At 32.6% G+C, this 21,134-nt stretch overlaps 1 protein-coding gene across 1 annotated transcript in view; it reads left to right on the top strand.

The window, feature by feature from the left end:
• The window catches only part of LOC137433463 (cysteine-rich secretory protein LCCL domain-containing 1), a 56,036-nt gene extending 35,827 nt beyond the window's left edge, over nt 1-20,209 (top strand). The window contains exons 10-11 of the mRNA XM_068125791.2: nt 19,543-19,673; nt 20,107-20,209. Of these exons, the coding sequence (XP_067981892.2) occupies nt 19,543-19,673; nt 20,107-20,209 (234 nt within the window). The remainder of the gene's footprint in view (nt 1-19,542; nt 19,674-20,106) is intronic.
• Nucleotides 20,210-21,134: the final 925 nt, after the last annotated feature.

Below are 21,134 nucleotides of genomic sequence, written 5' to 3'. Positions count from 1 at the left end.
GTTAGCCAATGGACTTGCCATGAATTTAAATGTATCAAGAAATCTGATATGAGTAATAGGAGATGTGTGAATTGTTTTTGTGAATGAAATGTATTTCTGATCTGTGTTAGGAATTGCTGAAATGTGTCCAGATGTCTTTGAAAGTTCATTAATAAATAGATGCGTATCATAATGAGCATTGTTATGAAGAAAGACAGGAATGAAAGAGGGGAGTTGATAATTAATATTACAACTTTGATGAGCTGGACCTCTATATTTACCAGTGAGATGACAATGATCTCTAACCTTTAGACCTTCACCAATTTTTTCCTCACAAATATGACAAACATTGTTTTTTCTAAATTCCCTTTTCTGTTCACTCGTCAAAGACATTGGTTTATTAGTTTCTCTCATTATCTTGGTTAATCGGACACAGTCTTTTTCTAGTCGTTTCACAAACTCCTCTGGGGTATTTGAGCCTCTATACTCCTCTAACTTGTTATATTTATCACCAACGGATGATTTGATATAATAACAAAAACCGCAAGGAGTATGTTTTTGATATTTATTTGTGTATGAATCTTTTGGATCTGGAGAAGCAGTATCTATTTTTTCTAGAATACTTTCAAAATCAGCATATATAACAAATGGATGTTTGATCTTTTTCTTTTCATCTTTGAATGTGATATTTGAGCCTTCTTTAGGCATATTGATTACCGTTGATTTATGTTCACCACAATAATTTGAATGTTTATCTAATCTTTCTTGTGTATGGAAGAAGTTAAGACAACGCAAACAAATATATATTTTATTTGTTCTTTTACATACTTGTGGTTTTATTAATTTAGCAATATCTTTAATGTATGTATAATGTGAATTTTCCTCTGAATTAAAATATAGAAGATTAATATGAGTTTGTTTACAATTGTCAGAAAGCTTTAAAACCTGAATGCTGTTTGTTTCTGTTAGACCATAAACATTAACTGATAAATTATTTATCTTTTCAAATTTAGGAATATCATTTAAAGCCATCGGAAACTTTAGATCTTTCGTATTTAATGTATTCTCATATTTTTTATAATGAGATACTCTTTCATCATGAAAATGTGGAGGATGTAAGTGTGCTAGAATAGACCAGAGAAAACATTTATTGTCTTTATTTTTGATATTGATAACTGCTTTTCTATTTTTGATAACACTGGGTAAATCAATGTAGGAAGAAGCTTTTAGAGGATCTGATTTAAGAATATGAATGTCTATGTAAATAATTTTTCCTATATTGAATCCACTTCCTACGATTGAATTATCCACATCTTGCTCTTGTTTAATAAGTTCATCATAGACTCCTGATGTTTTAAAATCTTGATATGAAGATATAAAGTGTGGCTCAGTTCTCATGTATGGTGTATCTATAACTCCTTCGTCCTTTGTCATTTCTAATTTTACTCCCATATAAAATTTAAGTGGTTTCATTTCTTTTAGTGTTTTTTCAATCAACGTTTGAACAACAGGTTTAACTCTTTCTACAGCATCAACTATAGACTCTGGTTCAGGAGGTTTGAAGTTAAAGACTCTTATTTTAATATGTTCTTTGAATGCGCCATCAGAGTTTTTAGTTGTGATAAAATTTGATAAATGTAGAATTGTTTTAAGATGTATTTCGAAGCCTTTCTTGAGGATATTTTTATTACATGCAGAACAGTGTTTTGTTTCCTTCTGAATAGGAGATAGTAGGTGAAGTAGATTAAATGTGTGTTTGTTAGTTTTAAGGTGTCTTTTGTATTGTTTATATTCTTGTTCACAAACATCGCAATACGTTGCTTTGATCATATTTATTTATATAGTAAAATTATACTTAAAACAAAGTGCCTTTTTTAGAGGCTTTTTAAAAGATGAAACTGTGCTTAAAGTAAACACCTTTGAGCTTTTCAACTCGTTTTATGTATATAACTTTACTTAAAGTAAAACACCTTTGAGTTTTTCAACTCGTTTTATGTATATAACTTTACTTAAAGTAAAATACCTTTGAGCTTTTCAACTCGTTTTATGTATATAACTTTACTTAAAGTAAAACACCTTTGAGCTTTTCAACTCGTTTTATGTATATAACTTTACTTAAAGTAAAACACCTTTGAGCTTTTCAACTCGTTTTATGTATATAACTTTACTTAAAGTAAAACACCTTTGAGCTTTTCAACTCGTTTTATGTATATAACTTTACTTAAAGTAAAACACCTTTGAGCTTTTCAACTCGTTTTATGCATATAACTTTACTTAAAGTAAAACACCTTTGAGCTTTTCAACTCGTTTTATGTATATAACTTTACTTAAAGTAAAACACCTTTTTTTTTTTTTTTTTTTTTTTTTTTTTTTTTTTTATTTTATTTTATTTTATTTATTTATTTATTTATTTATTTTTTTTTTTTTTTTTTTTTTTTTTTTTTTTTTTTTTTTTTTTTGTATACAAGATCGAGGCTCGTGAAAGAGCTAACAATAATCACAAAAAAGACAAACCAACTCCTCTCTGGGGGAGCAAGGCCAGAGAGGAGTCGGTAGAAGACAGAAAGACCACCAACCTGCCTGCGGTGAGTGAGTGAAAGGCCCTCGGAGTTGACTACATCGCAGGAGATTCCAATGATTCTGAAAGCTTTGGCCTCAACAGCGTGAAGCCGAGCAAGGTGTGAGGCAGGAGCACCAGCCCAGAGGGGGGAACAGTATTCCATTGAGCTGCGGATGAAAGCCTTGTATGTGGTGAGGAGCTCAGGTGTGCCAAGGAAGGACTTCGCACGACGGAGGATGCCCAGTCGGCGACTGGCTTTGGAGGCGAGCTTGGAAATGTGGTTTTCCCAAGAAAGATCATGGCAGATAGTGAGACCCAAAAGCTTGAGCGACAGAACTTCTTGGAGAGGATTGTTGAGAAAGTAGATGGGAGGGTTGTCCAGTCGGTCCTTTCGGAGAGACATTGTAAGAGTGTGAGATTTGTCAGGATTGAAAGACATGTTCCACTTGTTTGACCAGTCTGTGATTTTGTCCAGGTCTGCAGAGAGTGAGGAGGCTGCAGACTGCCGATCTGAGGGATGAGGAATGGAGCGGCAGATAGTGGAGTCATCAGCAAAGAGATAGAGAGGATTTTCCAGAGAGTCGGAGAGGTCATTGATAAAGACCAGAAATAGCACAGGGCCCAGAAAGCCAGAAAATAGCACCTTTGAGCTTTTCAACACGTTTTATGTATATAACTTTACTTAAAGTAAAGCGTCTATGTATTAGCCAGAAAGTTTAGATACTCTAGTTCATCAATTTCAATTTCACTATCTGAGTCATCAATAAAGCTACTCTCATAACTATCATTTGAACACAAACTATTAGTATCATAACTATCTTCAGATCCTAGACTCTCAGTATAATAACTCTCAGAGTATTGACTGTTAATATCACTCATTTACATACCATTAAACTTCCATCAATATCTATATATTTTCTTTCATTAGAACTAATAACCACAATATTTTTTACATTAAATGTTATTTTCAAATAATCTCTAATAATCAGAGTACGGAATGATAGTTCACCACTAATATTCATATTATTAATTTCACCCACATCTTTGGGTCTATTAAAGAATATACAAATGTTTCCTCTAGAATCGTTGATGGTTTTATCATTCATTTTCAAAGCTTCTTTATCAATGATCTTTTCAAGCTTTGAGTAAATTGTTAGTAGTAGTGGAGAAACTTTTGTCAAATTTACTTTAATAGAGTTATTAATTAACATAGCTTGTCCTGTAAATTTAATAAAAGGACACATGTTATTCTCCATTATGGGTTTAATCCAAAAATTTCCATATTTATCTTTGTTCAATTTAACATCTTTGACATATTTTTCTATATCTTCCACCGAAGTAGAGATTGATTGAAATTTGTCTTTTGTGTTTTGAAACATTGTATTTATTAGCTAATAAATTTGCGTTTAGTTTAAGTAAAGTTATATACATAAAACGAGTTGAAAAGCTCAAAGGTGTTTTACTTTAAGCACAGTTTCATCTTTAAAAAAGCCTCTAAAAAAGGCACTTTGTTTTAAGTATAATTTTACTATATAAATATGATAAATTCTGAAGGATATTTAGAATTTCCAGACTCTCCATATGATAAATTAGAGAATTGTCCGGCTTGTGGTAGAGTGGGGCTTAATACAGAATCAGAAGCATATAAACAATGTATTTTCTGTGATTATCTTCTAATTAATGATAATAAAAAATATAGAAAAATATATAACTCTTTTAAATTAGAACCAAAAATGAATTACTTTACAAGATTAATAAGAGAGATGAATGTTAAGTATTATGGGGATAATACACCATTTCTTACAAGGGAAGAGACTATTTGTATTGAGGAAATGTATAAGGGTTTAATGATATTTATTATTCAAAATAATTTTAATGGAAATGTTAATACAAGATACTATATAAACAAAATAATGGATTATTTTGAAATTAAACCTGAACTCAGGATAAAATATAGAGTTTCTCAAAAAACTCAAAAAAAGTTAGATGACTTGTTTTCCAAATATATAAATGAATGATTTTTTACCTGTTTGGGAAAATAAGATAAAATTTAATAACCATAAAAATCTTCCAAATTCATTGAGATGTCTAATAGTCGGTTCAAGCGGATGTGGAAAAACCTGTTTACTTTTAAAGATGCTCCTTAGTCCTAATTTTTTAGATTATGATAATTTAATAATTTTTACAAAGTCAAGTTTTCAACCTGAGTATCAACTACTCTCACAGGGTTTTAATGCGGGTCTTAAAAAGGAAGACATTATCGGTTTATTTAAACTTCAAAACAAACTAAATGATTATAATATTGATGATATAATACAATTATTTTGTGATACACAGAAATCAAAATCAAAACTAAAACCCATAACTTGTATTCTCAGTGATAATACGGATGATATACCTTCACCTCAAGATTTAGATAAATCAAAAAAGAACCTCGTTATCTTTGATGATTGTGTTAATGAGAGAAACCAAACAGTAATGGATAGCTACTATACAAGAGGGAGACATTCTTCTTGTAATTGTATTTATCTTAGTCAGTCATATTTTCAACTCCCTCGGCGCTCAATAAGAAACAATGCTAATACTTTTATTTTATTTAAGTTAAATTCAATAGATACAAATAATTTTTGGAGAGATAATTGTTCTACATTACGTAGTAAGAAGGAATTTGAAAATAATATGAAACACACGATCGGAAAATATAAATATATTGTTGTGAAACAAGATGAGATACTAAATGATATTTTTCAATAAATAAATACAGAAAATGAATACCGAAGAAAGAGTAAGAAAGTTTAAAGAACATCAAGAGTTGCTTTCAAAAGTTGTAAAGCAACAGGAAGACATAAAGAAGAAAAGGAGACAGAAACTAACTGGTGAAGAAGCCTTTGAAAGAAAACAAGAGAAATTTTTTAAACCACTTTTAAAAACTCAACAAACGATTTCACCTACAGTTCCCATGGTAGAATTTACTCCAAAAAAATTTCAAATGCTCAAAGATTTTAGTCAAATGACAGAGCAAGAACTTGGAGAATTAGAATATGATGATGAAGGATTATTTCGGCATCTTGAGAAGGTAAATAAACTTTCCAATTATATTGTAGAAGCTCTTCAAAACAATGAATATTTGAAGGGTTCAAAAACCAGAGCAGGTCTCATTCCAACAGAAGAACCAGCACAGTTCCATCTTGTGAAAGAAAAGTTATTGATATTTAATGATAAATTGGTGTTCTTAAGTTCTGACCAACCAAATGTTGAATTAACCCCAAGATTAATGTTTCTTCTAACAAAAGATGGACATTCTAATTCACCTTATTTTGATGAACCGCTTGAAATGGAAAGAGAGGAAGATAGAGAGTATATTGAGTTGCTAAACACACTTGATTATGGAGTTTCTGTTGCTGGTAAAAGTAAGAAGAATGAGAAGGAGAAACATATTATTGATGCTTTAAGTAAGCTTGGTTCGGGTGTTAGTTTTCTTCCAAATGACCCATCACAATTAGTTAATAGGTTATTATTGTTGTTAGGTAGTAAGAAGGCTGGAAACAACAATTGTTTTAATGAAGCATCCGCCATTTTAGATCAGTTGATGAATATGAAAATAATTAATAAATGTCAATACAAAGATATTTTATTAGATATTAAATAAGATGAGAAGCACAATTCTTAGTTTTAATTTCACAACGAGTGATTACACAGCTTCATTCCCTTACCCACTACAACTTGACCCCAAAAAAGAATATGAGGCTTCTTTGTTGTCAATGGAGACTTATAATACCTTGTTTAATATCACAGAGAAAAACAACAAGTTTAGTTATAATCCAGGAAGTGGATATAAAACTATAACCGTTTCACCCGGTGCTTACGAGATTTCTCAAATATCTTCAGAAGTCTCTCGCCTTATGAAAGAAAAAGGTGATGAACCAAAAAATATTGTAATAGATATTCAAAAACACACTTCAAAATCAACTATTAAACTTAAAAATAATTATAAAGTTGATTTCACCATTGAAAAATCGTTTAGAGAGCTATTGGGTTTCTCTTCAAAAAAGGTTGAAACTAACGGGACGTCTTACAGTGATAATGTCATTCAAATATCCTCCGGTATAAATTCAGTATTAATTCATTGTGATTTGATTGATGGTGCTTATAACGATGGAATAAGAACAAATACAATATTTTCATTCAGCGCATACTCAACCCCGATTGGTTATAAATTTAATATGGAACCAAAAAATCTTGTCTATTTACCTGTGTCAGGAAAAACCATATACAGAGTAAATTTTAGGATAACCGACCAAGATAATCGTATGATATCCTTTAATGATGAAATTATATCCATCAGAATTCACCTACGTGAAGTTTTTCAATAAATAAATAATGGTTATTGTGAGAAAACACGAGTTGGGAAAATATAAAATAATTACAGGGGATGGGATGTTCCTTTCACCATACTATAAGGGTGAAGGTATGTTTCTTGGGAGAGGATACTATAAACCAAAGAGACAACGGGGTGTGGGACATCAATTTAGAAATAAAGGAGATGGGATAATTGATACTCTAATGGGTATTGGTTCAACCATCCTTAAACATAAAGACCTAATTGGTTCAACTGCTTCTGCCGTGGGCTCAGTTGCGGGTGCTATAAAGAGTATAAAAGATGCTCAAAAGGAGTCTCATAAATTACAAGCAATCAAAGAAATTAAAAAAGGTAAAACTCAACTATCTTCACAAGAACGACAAAAAATCATTAAAATACTTGGGTCAGGGTTTCAACAATTTTAATGCTATATAAATACAAGTATGGAAGCGATTGATAGTATCTATGATTTGGATGATACGATTATCATTTCAAACTCCACTAAAAAGGAAGACTATTTTAAGGTAAATGCTATAACAGGAACAGACTGGAATTCAAACGGAACAAAAAGTTTTGAAATAAATAATCAACAAACTTACTTGAATATAGCTGATAGTTTCTTGCTGTGTAAATTTAAATTCACTAAGGCTGCGAATAATACTAATGCTACACTCGTAAATGATTTCTTCTGGAAAATGTTTGACAGTGTCCGCCTGTATATTGGAACACAAGAGGTTGAAGCGGTTGATTATGTCTCTGCTACATCTGAAATGATGAAATTTACACTATATTCGTTTAGTGATAGAATGGGTAAGGGAGCTGTTGAAGGTTTTATTCCTGATATGTCAACAGGAACAAACGCAGACCCTGGTTATAGTCAAAGGAAGTCAATGTATAATGATGACGCAAAAGCAGAGAATAGTTTTACGGTAGCAGTACCTCTGAAAGGTATATTTGGATTTTGTGATTATGATAAAGTTTTGTATGGGCTTAAAATTAGATTTCAACTACAAAGGAATGATAATGTAAATAGGTTGCTTTTTGGGGTTGAAAATGCTTTTGGCGACAATAATAAATTTGTTATTAATGATTTGTGTTGGTATATTAGTGAATATACTCCTAATCTTAAAACGGAAGAGATGTTAAATAGAAGACTTAACTCAAAGAAACCGCTAAATGTATCATACCTTAAAAGAAGATGTCAACACGTTAAACTGGAACACACTACCTACACTTGGAATTTGGGTGTTCTTGAAGGAAAGCCACGATACCTATGGCTCATTTTTAAGAAACCAGATGGAGAGGACGGTACTAATAAGAATAATGCCCTGAGTGATAATGCTAAGGTGAAACAACTTCGGGTTTCTCTTGATGGGACATTTTATCCGCGAGATAGATTGGAAATTGATTGGGAAAAAAATGATTATGCGGAAGCCTACAAGTCCTACCAAAAAGTGTGTGAAAGTAATGGTAATAATGATCCTATTTTGGATATGGTTGCATTTAAAGGTTTATATACAATCTACGCAATTGACCTGAGTTCTCAAAAGGAAACTATAAAGTCTAATCGAGTGGATACTTCTCTATACATTGAAAGAGGGGAGAATGAAGAAGTTGATGCTTATTGTTTGCTTTTGGAGGAAACAGAATTACAGATTAATACAGATAATGGTGTTATGATTAATATCACATAGGTTTTTTCTCATAAATAAATGGTAGGGGTATATGTTAATCAAATCAATCTTAATAAATTAACATCTTGTATTCAAAATCAAAAGCCTTGTATTATTAATGTTAATACAATTCAAAGAAAAGGAGCTGTAAGAATTGATGTTTTACTCACACACACACAAGTAAAAACACTAAATGATGTTGGATCACTTAAAATTAAAATGACGAAACCTATGTTAAAGAAATATTCAATAGACGAGTCAAGAGGAGGATTTCTCCCGTTTCTAATTCCTTTATTTGCTGGTTTAAGTGCGGCGGGAGCATTGACTGGTGGTATTTCAGCAGCGGTAAAAACTGCTAACGAAAGGAAGGCACAACTAAAAGCTCAAAAAGAATTGGAAAGACATAACAAGGAGTTGGAGAAACAAATTAGTGGAAGTGGTGTAATTGTAGATTTTGCTCAAAAACTTGAAAGTCTACCTGATAAAGCTAGATTGTTGGTTGGAGATATGCTTTCCTCTATCGCTCAAGCGGGTGTTAAACTAACTAAACGGGGTAATGGATTGTATCTTTCTCATAAATAAATGGATAAATGGTTTAAACAATTTGGAAAGAATACAACGTCAAATATAGAACTAGCTAAGTATTGTAAAACACTAAAAATTGATAATGTGGTTATTTGTATGAGAGATGAATTAATACATATAAATAAGAATACAAAGAATATTATTATGAATTTAGACACACAGAATGGTTCTCATTGGGTTTGTATTCATAATAGTCAGGATAAATATTATTTTGATAGTTATGGTATGCCACCACCTGTTGAAGTAATACAATTCTTACAGAATGGTGTTTATCAAACATTCCAAGTTCAAGAAATTAATTCTAAATGTTGTGGCCAATTATGTTTATATGTATTATTTCAACTCAACAATAATGAAAATTTTTATGATATCATTTTTTATCTAATATAAATGACCTATGTTGGAAAAGATGGTTCTATCTTTGGAAAATCCTCTCAGGATATTGATTTATCAAATTATTATACAAAGGCACAGGCTGAACGACAAAAATATAGTGTAAGTAAAAATATTAATATGAAGAATACTTATAAATTAATCAATTATCCAAACCCTACAGATGCGAATGACTTGATTAGATTCAGTGATTTATCACAATATATATCTTTAAAGAAAACAGCACGTTTTGTGAAACAAGTAAAATTTACAACCACAACACCTGGTTATACTGACCATACACCTTTCCTCATTGAATTTAACTACCTGCTTACAATTAAATTTTATAAAGAAGGACATTTAGTTAATATGCGAATTAATAAATGGGGGTATGATATGCCTGATTTAGGGTATAATTGGTCTTTTTCAATAAACATAGAAGACCTACATGATTTAAATCAGTCTCGTAAAGAAGAATATTATCCACTTGGTGAAGATAAGGATTTATGTGGAAGTACAATTAGTAAACAACAAATACGTGATTTTAAGAAAATAAAAATATATGATAGTATAGCGATGGTTCGCATGACAAAGAAGGAAGGTAATGAGATAAGGATAGAAAGCCGAGGAATACAAACCGATTTGGTAGTGGGAAGATGGGGTGGTATTACCTGTCATAATATTAATCTCACATATATTTCTGATACATAAATGGCAGGAAGAAGACTACAAGAGAATTATAATTTTTGTATTCAAGGATACCTACAAGAAAAGGGTGCTCGGTATTACATACCTTATGATTTGGAGCATATACATGGGAATTTTGTCATTAAAAACTGGCCTTATACTGATATTGTTAAACCCACAAATAGAGACTTGTTTAAAATATTAAATAAAAATGAACTTCTCAAAGTTATGAAATATAAAACTCTTTTAGAAATCGTCAACAAATCTTATTGGTATCCTATTATGAGAAAAATAATTATAGATACAAGAATATCTCAAAATCCAGATGAGTATATGTATAATATTCTTTGGGGTTCAAACTCAAGGGTAGCAAGGGATGAGGAAGGAGTTGAAGAAGAGAAGGAGGAAGGAGTTGAAGAAGAGAAGGAGGAAAGAGAGAAGGAGGAGAAGGGGGAAAGGGAGAAGGAGGAGAGGGAGGAAAAGGAGAAGGAGGAGAAGGATGAAAGGGAGAAAAAGGAGAAGGAGGAGAGGGAGGAAAGGGAGAAAAAGGAGGAGGAGGAGAGGGAGGAAAAATATAAAAATATGACCATTCCTGAGATTAATGAAAGATTGAAGGTATTACGACAAATAAATAAATCTCAACGCACTGAAGAGGAAAATAAAGAATTAATGACTCTTCCGAACTTATTGGTTTTTAAATTTGCTATAATGAATTCAGAGCGCAGATATACAACATATAGTTGATGATGTTGGTGTTATTGACTTTAGTTAGTTTTATTTGTAAATAAATGGAGGAGAGAGTGAAGTCATTTCTAAGGATTCTTTATGTTTTAAAAATCAAGATAGAAATGTATATGTTGAAAACCAAAAAGGTTTTGGCACTATGTAGAACTTTTTCTCATAAATAAATATGAGTTATTGTCTCAAATGTAAAAAGAAAACTAAATCTAAAAATATCTCTTATGTTAAAGCTAAAAATAATAGAGTTTATCAAAAAGGAATATGTCAAGTGTGTGGTTCTAAAAAGTGTCAATTCATCTCTCCTAAAAGTGGAGGAGACATACAAAAGTTTTTGTCAGGTAGCAAATTTACAACAACTGGAATTCCAGGGGAATTACACCTTCCAGGGTATTCTTTCTGTGGCCCAGGAACAAACTTGGATAAAAGATTAGATGAGGCTGACAATCCTAAACCTTGGTCTAAACCTACAAATAGGGTTGATGAAGTGTGTATGAAGCATGATATTGCTTATGGGAAAACCACTACATTGACTGAAAAACATAAAGCCGACAGAGAAATGTTGTATAATTTGTCTTTGATACAAAATCCAACGTTGAGAGAGAAAGTTGATAGGTTTATTGTGAGAAATTTGATAAATGCTAAATTGAAACTTGGCCTTGGTTATTCACCCTCAAAAAACTATTAGGCTCTCATGATGTCATCAAGACTGAGGAGCTTTTGGCTGATGAATTACATAAACCTATAATCACAAAGTTTAAAAGAAGGAAAGTTTATTCTAAATACACCGACCACATATGGTCCGCTGATTTAATCGAACTAAAAAATGATAAGGGATACAAGTATGCTTTAACCGTTATTGATTTGAGGAGTAGATTTGCTTGGGTTGTTCCTTTGAAAAACAAGAAAGGTTATACTCTGAAGTTAGCCTTCCAACAGATATTTAATAAAAGTAAAAGAAAACCAAAGAAACTGTGGACCGATGAGGGAACAGAGTTCTATAACAAAATATTTATGAAATTTCTTAAGGGGGAGGGTATTAAATTATACAGCACCTTTAATGAAGGAAAAGCAGTTGTTATTGAGCGTTTTAATCGTACTTTAAAAGAGAAATTATATAAAAAATTCACACAACTCGGTTCCCAAAAATGGGTGTATTTTATTCAGGATATTGTAGATAATTACAATAATACAGTTCATTCATCAACAAAATCAAAACCATCAGAAACATTTACAAAATTAGAATATGAAAAGGAGATTAATTTGAGAAAGCCCAAGTTCAAAGTTGGTGATATTGTAAGAATATACAGATGGAAAAGTCATTTTGAGAAAGGTTATACAAAGAGATGGACTAATGAATTATTCAAAATCGTTGATGTAATGGATACTATGCCTTGGACTTACAAATTATATGATATGAATTGGGAAGAAATCTTGGGTTCATTTTACTCACAAGAATTACAAAAAACAAAACTGATAATTCATTAAACAACAACCATCCATACTTTCATCCACCCAGATTAGCTAATTTAATTAGTAGTAATAAAAAAAAAAAAAAAAAAAAAAAAAAATCATAAGCCACACCCACACAGACCCCACCCACAAACCCCACCCACACAGACCCCACCCACACAGACCACACCCACACAGACCACACCCACACAGACCACACCCACACAGACCCCGCCCACACATAAGAAAGCATTGGGGGCTTTTGATGATAAGAGGTTTATTTTAGAAAATGGAATTGATCGTCTCCCTTATGGTTATATAAGTATATAAGATATATATATATATAAGTGATAAGTTAAAAAGGGGGGTTAGGGATTTTAACGGGCTACCGCCACCTTTTTTACTATTATATAAATGATAGAACCAAGTATCAACCAGACTAAAGAGTGGAGGTGTAATCAACCTTGGTATATAAATGGAAAACATAACGAATGTGAAAAATATCAGATTCAAGAGGTTGAGAGAATCACTGGTCAGAAGGTTCTCAAGACGGATAAACGTATTCATTTGTTAAGTGGGGTAATGGAGGGTGGGAAGAAAAATATATTAGAGTGGAGTGAGAACTTTAATGGTTATCAATCAGATAATAAATATTATAATTTTAAAATGGTATGTGGGAGAGGAGGAGGTCAAACAAGAACCCTCCGTGAAACATACCACTTTATACTTTCACAACAAAAGGTTAAGGAACCTGTATACTTTATAAATATACTTGATGGGGATGAGTTCTATAGGAGAATGGAACTCTTAAAAAAGTTAGAAAGAGATAATATATTTATAGGCTCATTAGCAGAGTGGTCTAAGGAACTACATTAAGGGGGTAGTGGGGGGAATAGGGTAAAATTTACATGGAAGTGAGAATGATCATAGGTTCATAAGGCTAGAAGGATTATAGGTTCATAAAGGAAGAAAATCATAGGTTCATAAGGCGAGAAGGATTATAGGTTCATAAGGTGAGAAGGATTATAGGTTCATAAGGCGAGAAGGATTATAGGTTCATAAGGCGAGAAGGATTATAGGTTCATAGAGGGAGAAATAGAGGTGTTTATGATTTTTTTAAAAACAGGGGGGGTAAATGACATTAGATAGGGATTTCCCATGTTAAACGGAGGTGTCCCAGAAGCAACATTTATCATCTACTGTGGTCTTTCTGTCTTCTACCGACTCCTCTCTGGCCTTGCTCCCCCAGAGAGGAGTTGGTTTGTCTTTTTTGTGATTATTGTTAGCTCTTTCACGAGCCTCGATCTTGTATACAAAAAAAAAAAAAATAAATAAAAAAAAAAATAAAAAAAAAAAAATAAAAAAAAAAAAAAAAAAAAAAAAATAAAAAAAAAAAAAAAAAAAAAAAAAAAAGGAAAAAAAAAAACAAAAAAAAACAAAAACAAAAAAAGGTGTTTTACTTTAAGTAAAGTTATATACATAAAACGAGTTGAAAAGCTCAAAGGTGTTTTACTTTAAGTAAAGTTATATGCATAAAACGAGTTGAAAAGCTCAAAGGTGTTTTACTTTAAGTAAAGTTATATGCATAAAACGAGTTGAAAAGCTCAAAGGTGTTTTACTTTAAGTAAAGTTATATACATAAAACGAGTTGAAAAGCTCAAAGGTGTTTTACTTTAAGTAAAGTTATATACATAAAACGAGTTGAAAAGCTCAAAGGTGTTTTACTTTAAGTAAAGTTATATACATAAAACGAGTTGAAAAGCTCAAAGGTGTTTTACTTTAAGTAAAGTTATATACATAAAACGAGTTGAAAAGCTCAAAGGTGTTTTACTTTAAGTAAAGTTATATACATAAAACGAGTTGAAAAGCTCAAAGGTGTTTACTTTAAGCACAGTTTCATCTTTTAAAAAGCCTCTAAAAAAGGCACTTTGTTTTAAGTATAATTTTACTATATAAATAAATATGATCAAAGCAACGTATTGCGATGTTTGTGAACAAGAATATAAACAATACAAAAGACACCTTAAAACTAACAAACACACATTTAATCTACTTCACCTACTATCTCCTATTCAGAAGGAAACAAAACACTGTTCTGCATGTAATAAAAATATCCTCAAGAAAGGCTTCGAAATACATCTTAAAACAATTCTACATTTATCAAATTTTATCACAACTAAAAACTCTGATGGCGCATTCAAAGAACATATTAAAATAAGAGTCTTTAACTTCAAACCTCCTGAACCAGAGTCTATAGTTGATGCTGTAGAAAGAGTTAAACCTGTTGTTCAAACGTTGATTGAAAAAACACTAAAAGAAATGAAACCACTTAAATTTTATATGGGAGTAAAATTAGAAATGACAAAGGACGAAGGAGTTATAGATACACCATACATGAGAACTGAGCCACACTTTATATCTTCATATCAAGATTTTAAAACATCAGGAGTCTATGATGAACTTATTAAACAAGAGCAAGATGTGGATAATTCAATCGTAGGAAGTGGATTCAATATAGGAAAAATTATTTACATAGACATTCATATTCTTAAATCAGATCCTCTAAAAGCTTCTTCCTACATTGATTTACCCAGTGTTATCAAAAATAGAAAAGCAGTTATCAATATCAAAAATAAAGACAATAAATGTTTTCTCTGGTCTATTCTAGCACACTTACATCCTCCACATTTTCATGATGAAAGAGTATCTCATTATAAAAAATATGAGAATACATTAAATACGAAAGATCTAAAGTTTCCGATGGCTTTAAATGATATTCCTAAATTTGAAAAGATAAATAATTTATCAGTTAATGTTTATGGTCTAACAGAAACAAACAGCATTCAGGTTTTAAAGCTTTCTGACAATTGTAAACAAACTCATATTAATCTTCTATATTTTAATTCAGAGGAAAATTCACATTATACATACATTAAAGATATTGCTAAATTAATAAAACCACAAGTATGTAAAAGAACAAATAAAATATATATTTGTTTGCGTTGTCTTAACTTCTTCCATACACAAGAAAGATTAGATAAACATTCAAATTATTGTGGTGAACATAAATCAACGGTAATCAATATGCCTAAAGAAGGCTCAAATATCACATTCAAAGATGAAAAGAAAAAGATCAAACATCCATTTGTTATATATGCTGATTTTGAAAGTATTCTAGAAAAAATAGATACTGCTTCTCCAGATCCAAAAGATTCATACACAAATAAATATCAAAAACATACTCCTTGCGGTTTTTGTTATTATATCAAATCATCCGTTGGTGATAAATATAACAAGTTAGAGGAGTATAGAGGCTCAAATACCCCAGAGGAGTTTGTGAAACGACTAGAAAAAGACTGTGTCCGATTAACCAAGATAATGAGAGAAACTAATAAACCAATGTCTTTGACGAATGAACAGAAAAGGGAATTTAGAAAAAACAATGTTTGTCATATTTGTGAGGAAAAAATTGGTGAAGGTCTAAAGGTTAGAGATCATTGTCATCTCACTGGTAAATATAGAGGTCCAGCTCATCAAAGTTGTAATATTAATTATCAACTCCCCTCTTTCATTCCTGTCTTTCTTCATAACAATGCTCATTATGATACGCATCTATTTATTAATGAACTTTCAAAGACATCTGGACACATTTCAGCAATTCCTAACACAGATCAGAAATACATTTCATTCACAAAAACAATTCACACATCTCCTATTACTCATATCAGATTTCTTGATACATTTAAATTCATGGCAAGTCCATTGGCTAACTTGGTTCAAAATCTAAAAGAGTTTCCATGTCTTTCAGAGTATTTTTCAGATAAAGATTTTCTAACACAAAAGGGAATTTACCCCTATGACTATATGGACTCATTTGAGAGATTCAATGAAACACAACTTCCTTTAAAAGAAAATTTCGATAACAAATTAAACAACAGTCATATATCTGATAAAGATTATGTACACGCACAAAATGTTTGGGAAAAATATAACATCAAGAATCTTGGTGAGTATCACGATTTGTATCTCAAAACTGATGTGCTTTTATTGGCCGATGTATTTGAAGCCTTTAGATCTGTTTGTCGCACTGGATATGGATTGGATCCTGCTCACTACTACACAGCACCTGGATTGGCTTGGAGCGCGATGTTGAAAATGACAAAACAAGATTTGGATTTGATAACCGATGTCGATATGCTTTTGATGATTGAAAAGGCAAAAAGAGGTGGAATTTCACAAGTATGCTCGAGCAGCTACTCAAAAGCAAATAACAAATATCTTCCAAATTATGATTCAACGAAAGAGAGTTCTTACTTGATGTACTATGACGCAAACAACTTGTATGGCTGGGCAATGTCTCAAGCTCTTCCTTATGGGAAACTAAGATGGGTAAAGGAAAAAGACTACACAAAGGTTTTACAAGATGTATGTATCTCTACACAAAAACAATTGGATGATTCAAAGGTTGGTTATTATTTTGAGGTTGATTTAAAATATCCTGAAGAACTTCATATCAAACATAAAGATCTTCCATTTGCTTGTGAGAAAGAAAGTCCAAAGAAAGAATGGTTGAGTGATTATCAACGATCGTTTGATATAGGTGAATCAACAGAAAAATTACTTACTACATTATATAACAAGAAAAATTATGTACTACACCAAAGAAATTTGCGACAATATTTATCAAAAGGTCTAAGAGTAGAGAAGATCCACAGGGTTCTAAAGTTCAATCAAAGTCATTGGTTAAAGGGGTACATTGATTTTAATACACAAAGAAGAACAGAGTCAAAAACAGATTTTGAGAAAGACTTTTATAAATTAATGAATAATGCGGTCTTTGGTAAGACCATGGAGAATGTGAGGAAAAGACAAAATATCAGACTAGCAACATCTTGGGAACAAGCATCAAAATTAATTAATAGACCGAGTTTTACTAGAGCTGAGGTCTTTACTGAGAACTTTTGTGCGATCCATTTGGTTAAAGAGAGTATTGAAATGGACAAACCTATTTACATTGGAACATCAATTCTTGACTTGTCAAAGTCATTAATGTATGATTACTTTTATATTAATCTAAAATCAAAGTATAAGGATAATGTGTCATTGTTGTATATGGATACTGATAGTTTTATTTTGAAAATTAATACTGATGATGTTTATTCAGATATGAAAAAGGACATTAATATCTATGATACAAGTAATTACAGTCCAGAGAGTGAGTTGTTCTCTTCTAAAAATAAAAAGGTGATTGGAAAGTTCAAGGATGAATTGGGAGGAAATGTTATGAGTGAATTTGTGGGATTGAGGTCGAAGGCTTATGCTTATAAATACATTGTGAATAACGTTGAAAAGACTGATAAGAAGTTAAAAGGTATAAAGAAAAATGTCATTAAAGAAACAATAAACTTTAAGGATTATTATAACTGTTTAACAACAAAGAAAGAAGAGTTTAGAAAGATTAATGGAATAAGAAGTTATAAACATCAATTATATTCAGAAGAGGTGAATAAGAAAGCATTGGGGGCTTTTGATGATAAGAGGTTTATTTTAGAAAATGGAATTGATCGTCTCCCTTATGGTTATATAAGTATATAAGATATATATATATATAAGTGATAAGTTAAAAAGGGGGGTTAGGGATTTTAACGGGCTACCGCCACCTTTTTTACTATTATATAAATGATAGAACCAAGTATCAACCAGACTAAAGAGTGGAGGTGTAATCAACCTTGGTATATAAATGGAAAACATAACGAATGTGAAAAATATCAGATTCAAGAGGTTGAGAGAATCACTGGTCAGAAGGTTCTCAAGACGGATAAACGTATTCATTTGTTAAGTGGGGTAATGGAGGGTGGGAAGAAAAATATATTAGAGTGGAGTGAGAACTTTAATGGTTATCAATCGGATAATAAATATTATAATTTTAAAATGGTATGTGGGAGAGGAGGAGGTCAAACAAGAACCCTCCGTGAAACATACCACTTTATACTTTCACAACAAAAGGTTAAGGAACCTGTATACTTTATAAATATACTTGATGGGGATGAGTTCTATAGGAGAATGGAACTCTTAAAAAAGTTAGAAAGAGATAATATATTTATAGGCTCATTAGCAGAGTGGTCTAAGGAACTACATTAAGGGGGTAGTGGGGGGAATAGGGTAAAATTTACATGGAAGTGAGAATGATCATAGGTTCATAAGGCTAGAAGGATTATTATAGATTCATAAAGGAAGAAAATCATAGGTTCATAAGGCGAGAAGGATTATAGGTTCATAAGGTGAGAAGGATTATAGGTTCATAAGGCGAGAAGGATTATAGGTTCATAAGGCGAGAAGGATTATAGGTTCATAGAGGGAGAAATAGAGGTGTTTATGATTTTTGAAAAAGACAAGGGGGTAAATGACATTAGATAGGGATTTCCCATGTTAAACGGAGGTGTCCCAGAAGCAACATTTATCACCTACTGGTGGATTAGCAGTGGCAGGAAAGATCAAGGTTTTGGATGGGGGAAGATAAGAGATGGTGGTGAACAGCTGTTTTAAATTCCTGGAGGGAAGAGAGGGTTTGAAGAGAATGTGGGAGATTGTTGTAGAGAGGGGGGGAAAGAGGAATGAAAGAGTGAAGGTGAGCAGAGAATCTTGATTTTGAAAGTTTCACCACAAGAGGGGTGCTGGAAGATCTTGTGCATCCTGCAGGAGTATTTGGGGGACAGAGCACAGACAGGGCTGGGGGGCTAGGCCAGAGAGGAGTTGGTAGAAGACAGAAAGACCACCAACCTGCCTGCGGTGAAAGATAGAGAAAGGCCCTCAGCATCGGCTTCATCGGGGGAGATTCCAATGATTCTAAAAGCTTTGGTTTCTGCAGCGTGAAGCCGAGCTAGGTGTGAGGCAGGAGCACCAGCCCTGAGGGGAGAGCAGTACTCCATCAAGCTGCGGATGAAAGCTTTTTAAGTGGAGAGAAGCTCAGTAGTGCCAAGGAAGGACTTTGCACGACTGTGGTTTTAAACTATTGCAACTTTTGTGGATTAGCAGGAAAAAATATGGACGTCACAAATAATAATTCAAGTTTGTCCTGTAGGGGAAGCAGGGTAAACCTGATGCTGAAAGTTATATTTCTACACCTGTCTTTCCAGCATTCGAGTATTTGCCGTGCTGCAATCCACTATGGAGTCGTGAACAACAGAGGTGGTTGGGTAGATATCACTCGGAAGGGCAAATTGCCTTTCTTTGTTCGCTCAGACCAGAATGGCATCAAATCATCGAGGTGAGCTTGTTTGGATTTTATTTTATAACTTTTACAACAGGTGTGTTTCTTTCGGAAATATCTAGTTTTTGAAATCCACCGTGAATGTTGTCTCCAGAAATAATTCTCAAATCAATCAATCATTATACAATTTCTTGCCGAGTAAACCTTTGAGTTTTACTCATGGATTATTTGGCTGTTCATCCTATTACTCCATAATGTAAAATATTTGATGGAGAATATACCGTGGAAACTGTTTTCACCAACTTTTTATGGTCAAACAATACACATGGGAAAGGCATTTGGCCCATCGTACCTGTGCAATATCAATATCCTATTAACTTAATCTATCATTTTACTTATCTTTCATGCACTCATAATCATCCCCAATCATGCACTATGATGTTTCGTACCCACATTAACCCCACCCAAATCCCTCCTTCCAATTTTTTAGTTTTCCCTCCTTTGAGTTTCCTTCTGTATCCATCTTGTCTACCCCATGCATGAGTGTATTGCATCCTGTTTTTATCTGTTATGTCCTGATGCGTTCAATGTAATAGCTCTTCCATGAGCCTCGACTATGTATTTTAAAAATAGGTGAGGGTGAAGCTTTGAGGAGATGGGGTGAGGGGACATTTTTGAGTGGGTAGAATGCGGGAGGATGCAGAAGAAGAGGACATGAAGTGGAGGGATTATGAAGAGGGGTCACATAGAATGGCTGGGGTTGGAAGGATAGAGTTCGGAAAGATGTACAAAGGGTTCTAGCATGGAGGGGTTTGACACCATCAAATAACTTGAGGGGATTTGGTTGTCATGAGCACCAACCTCTGCAAACTTGATTTCTCAATATTCCCAAATTTGACGTTCGAGATACAGATCATGGATGGGAATTTTTGAAAGGAATCTTTGAAAAGATCATGGATGAAATGAATTTTGCTGAAGGCACGGAGGAAGGTGGTGCTGTGGGTCCAGGAGGTGGGTTGATTGATCCATCACTTAGATGAGAGACAGGTTTGTAAAATATGCTCTGTGAAGATAAATAAGAAGAGGATAGACTGTGATGAACACTTGGGGTATTTATGATGGAGAAACAAGGAAAGTGAAGCATTAAAAAAATGTTTTAAAAAGTTTTTAAAGGAAGAAGCCTTTCCTTCAATGAAGATTAATTTTGGATGGAGAAAAGGGAGAGAGTAAGAAGGAAGTACAGTTAATGGTAGAATGAGGTCATGTTTTGGAGTGAAAATATAGTTTTATTTGATTGTTGCTTTGGGTTTTTTGAAGCAAGGAGGGGGAATAAGATAACGATGAAGAGGCAGAAAGGACAAAATTTTAGGGGAAAAAAAGTGGAAGGAGAAACAACCCAAAACCGAGAGAAACCTGGCTTGCTGTCTATCTGAGGAGCAGGCCTTGGCCACATGAAAATTAATTAGATAATGTAGCATACAACAAGGTATGATTTAACATGGGGAATTAGACAAAAAT

The sequence above is a fragment of the Myxine glutinosa genome, chromosome 10, assembly GCF_964187855.1.
Source record: "Myxine glutinosa chromosome 10, kmMyxGlut1.1, whole genome shotgun sequence".
Taxonomy (NCBI): Eukaryota; Metazoa; Chordata; class Myxini; order Myxiniformes; family Myxinidae; genus Myxine; species Myxine glutinosa.
The sequence above is the reverse complement of the archived record's forward strand: the minus strand, read 5'-3'. Positions and strand labels throughout refer to the sequence as shown.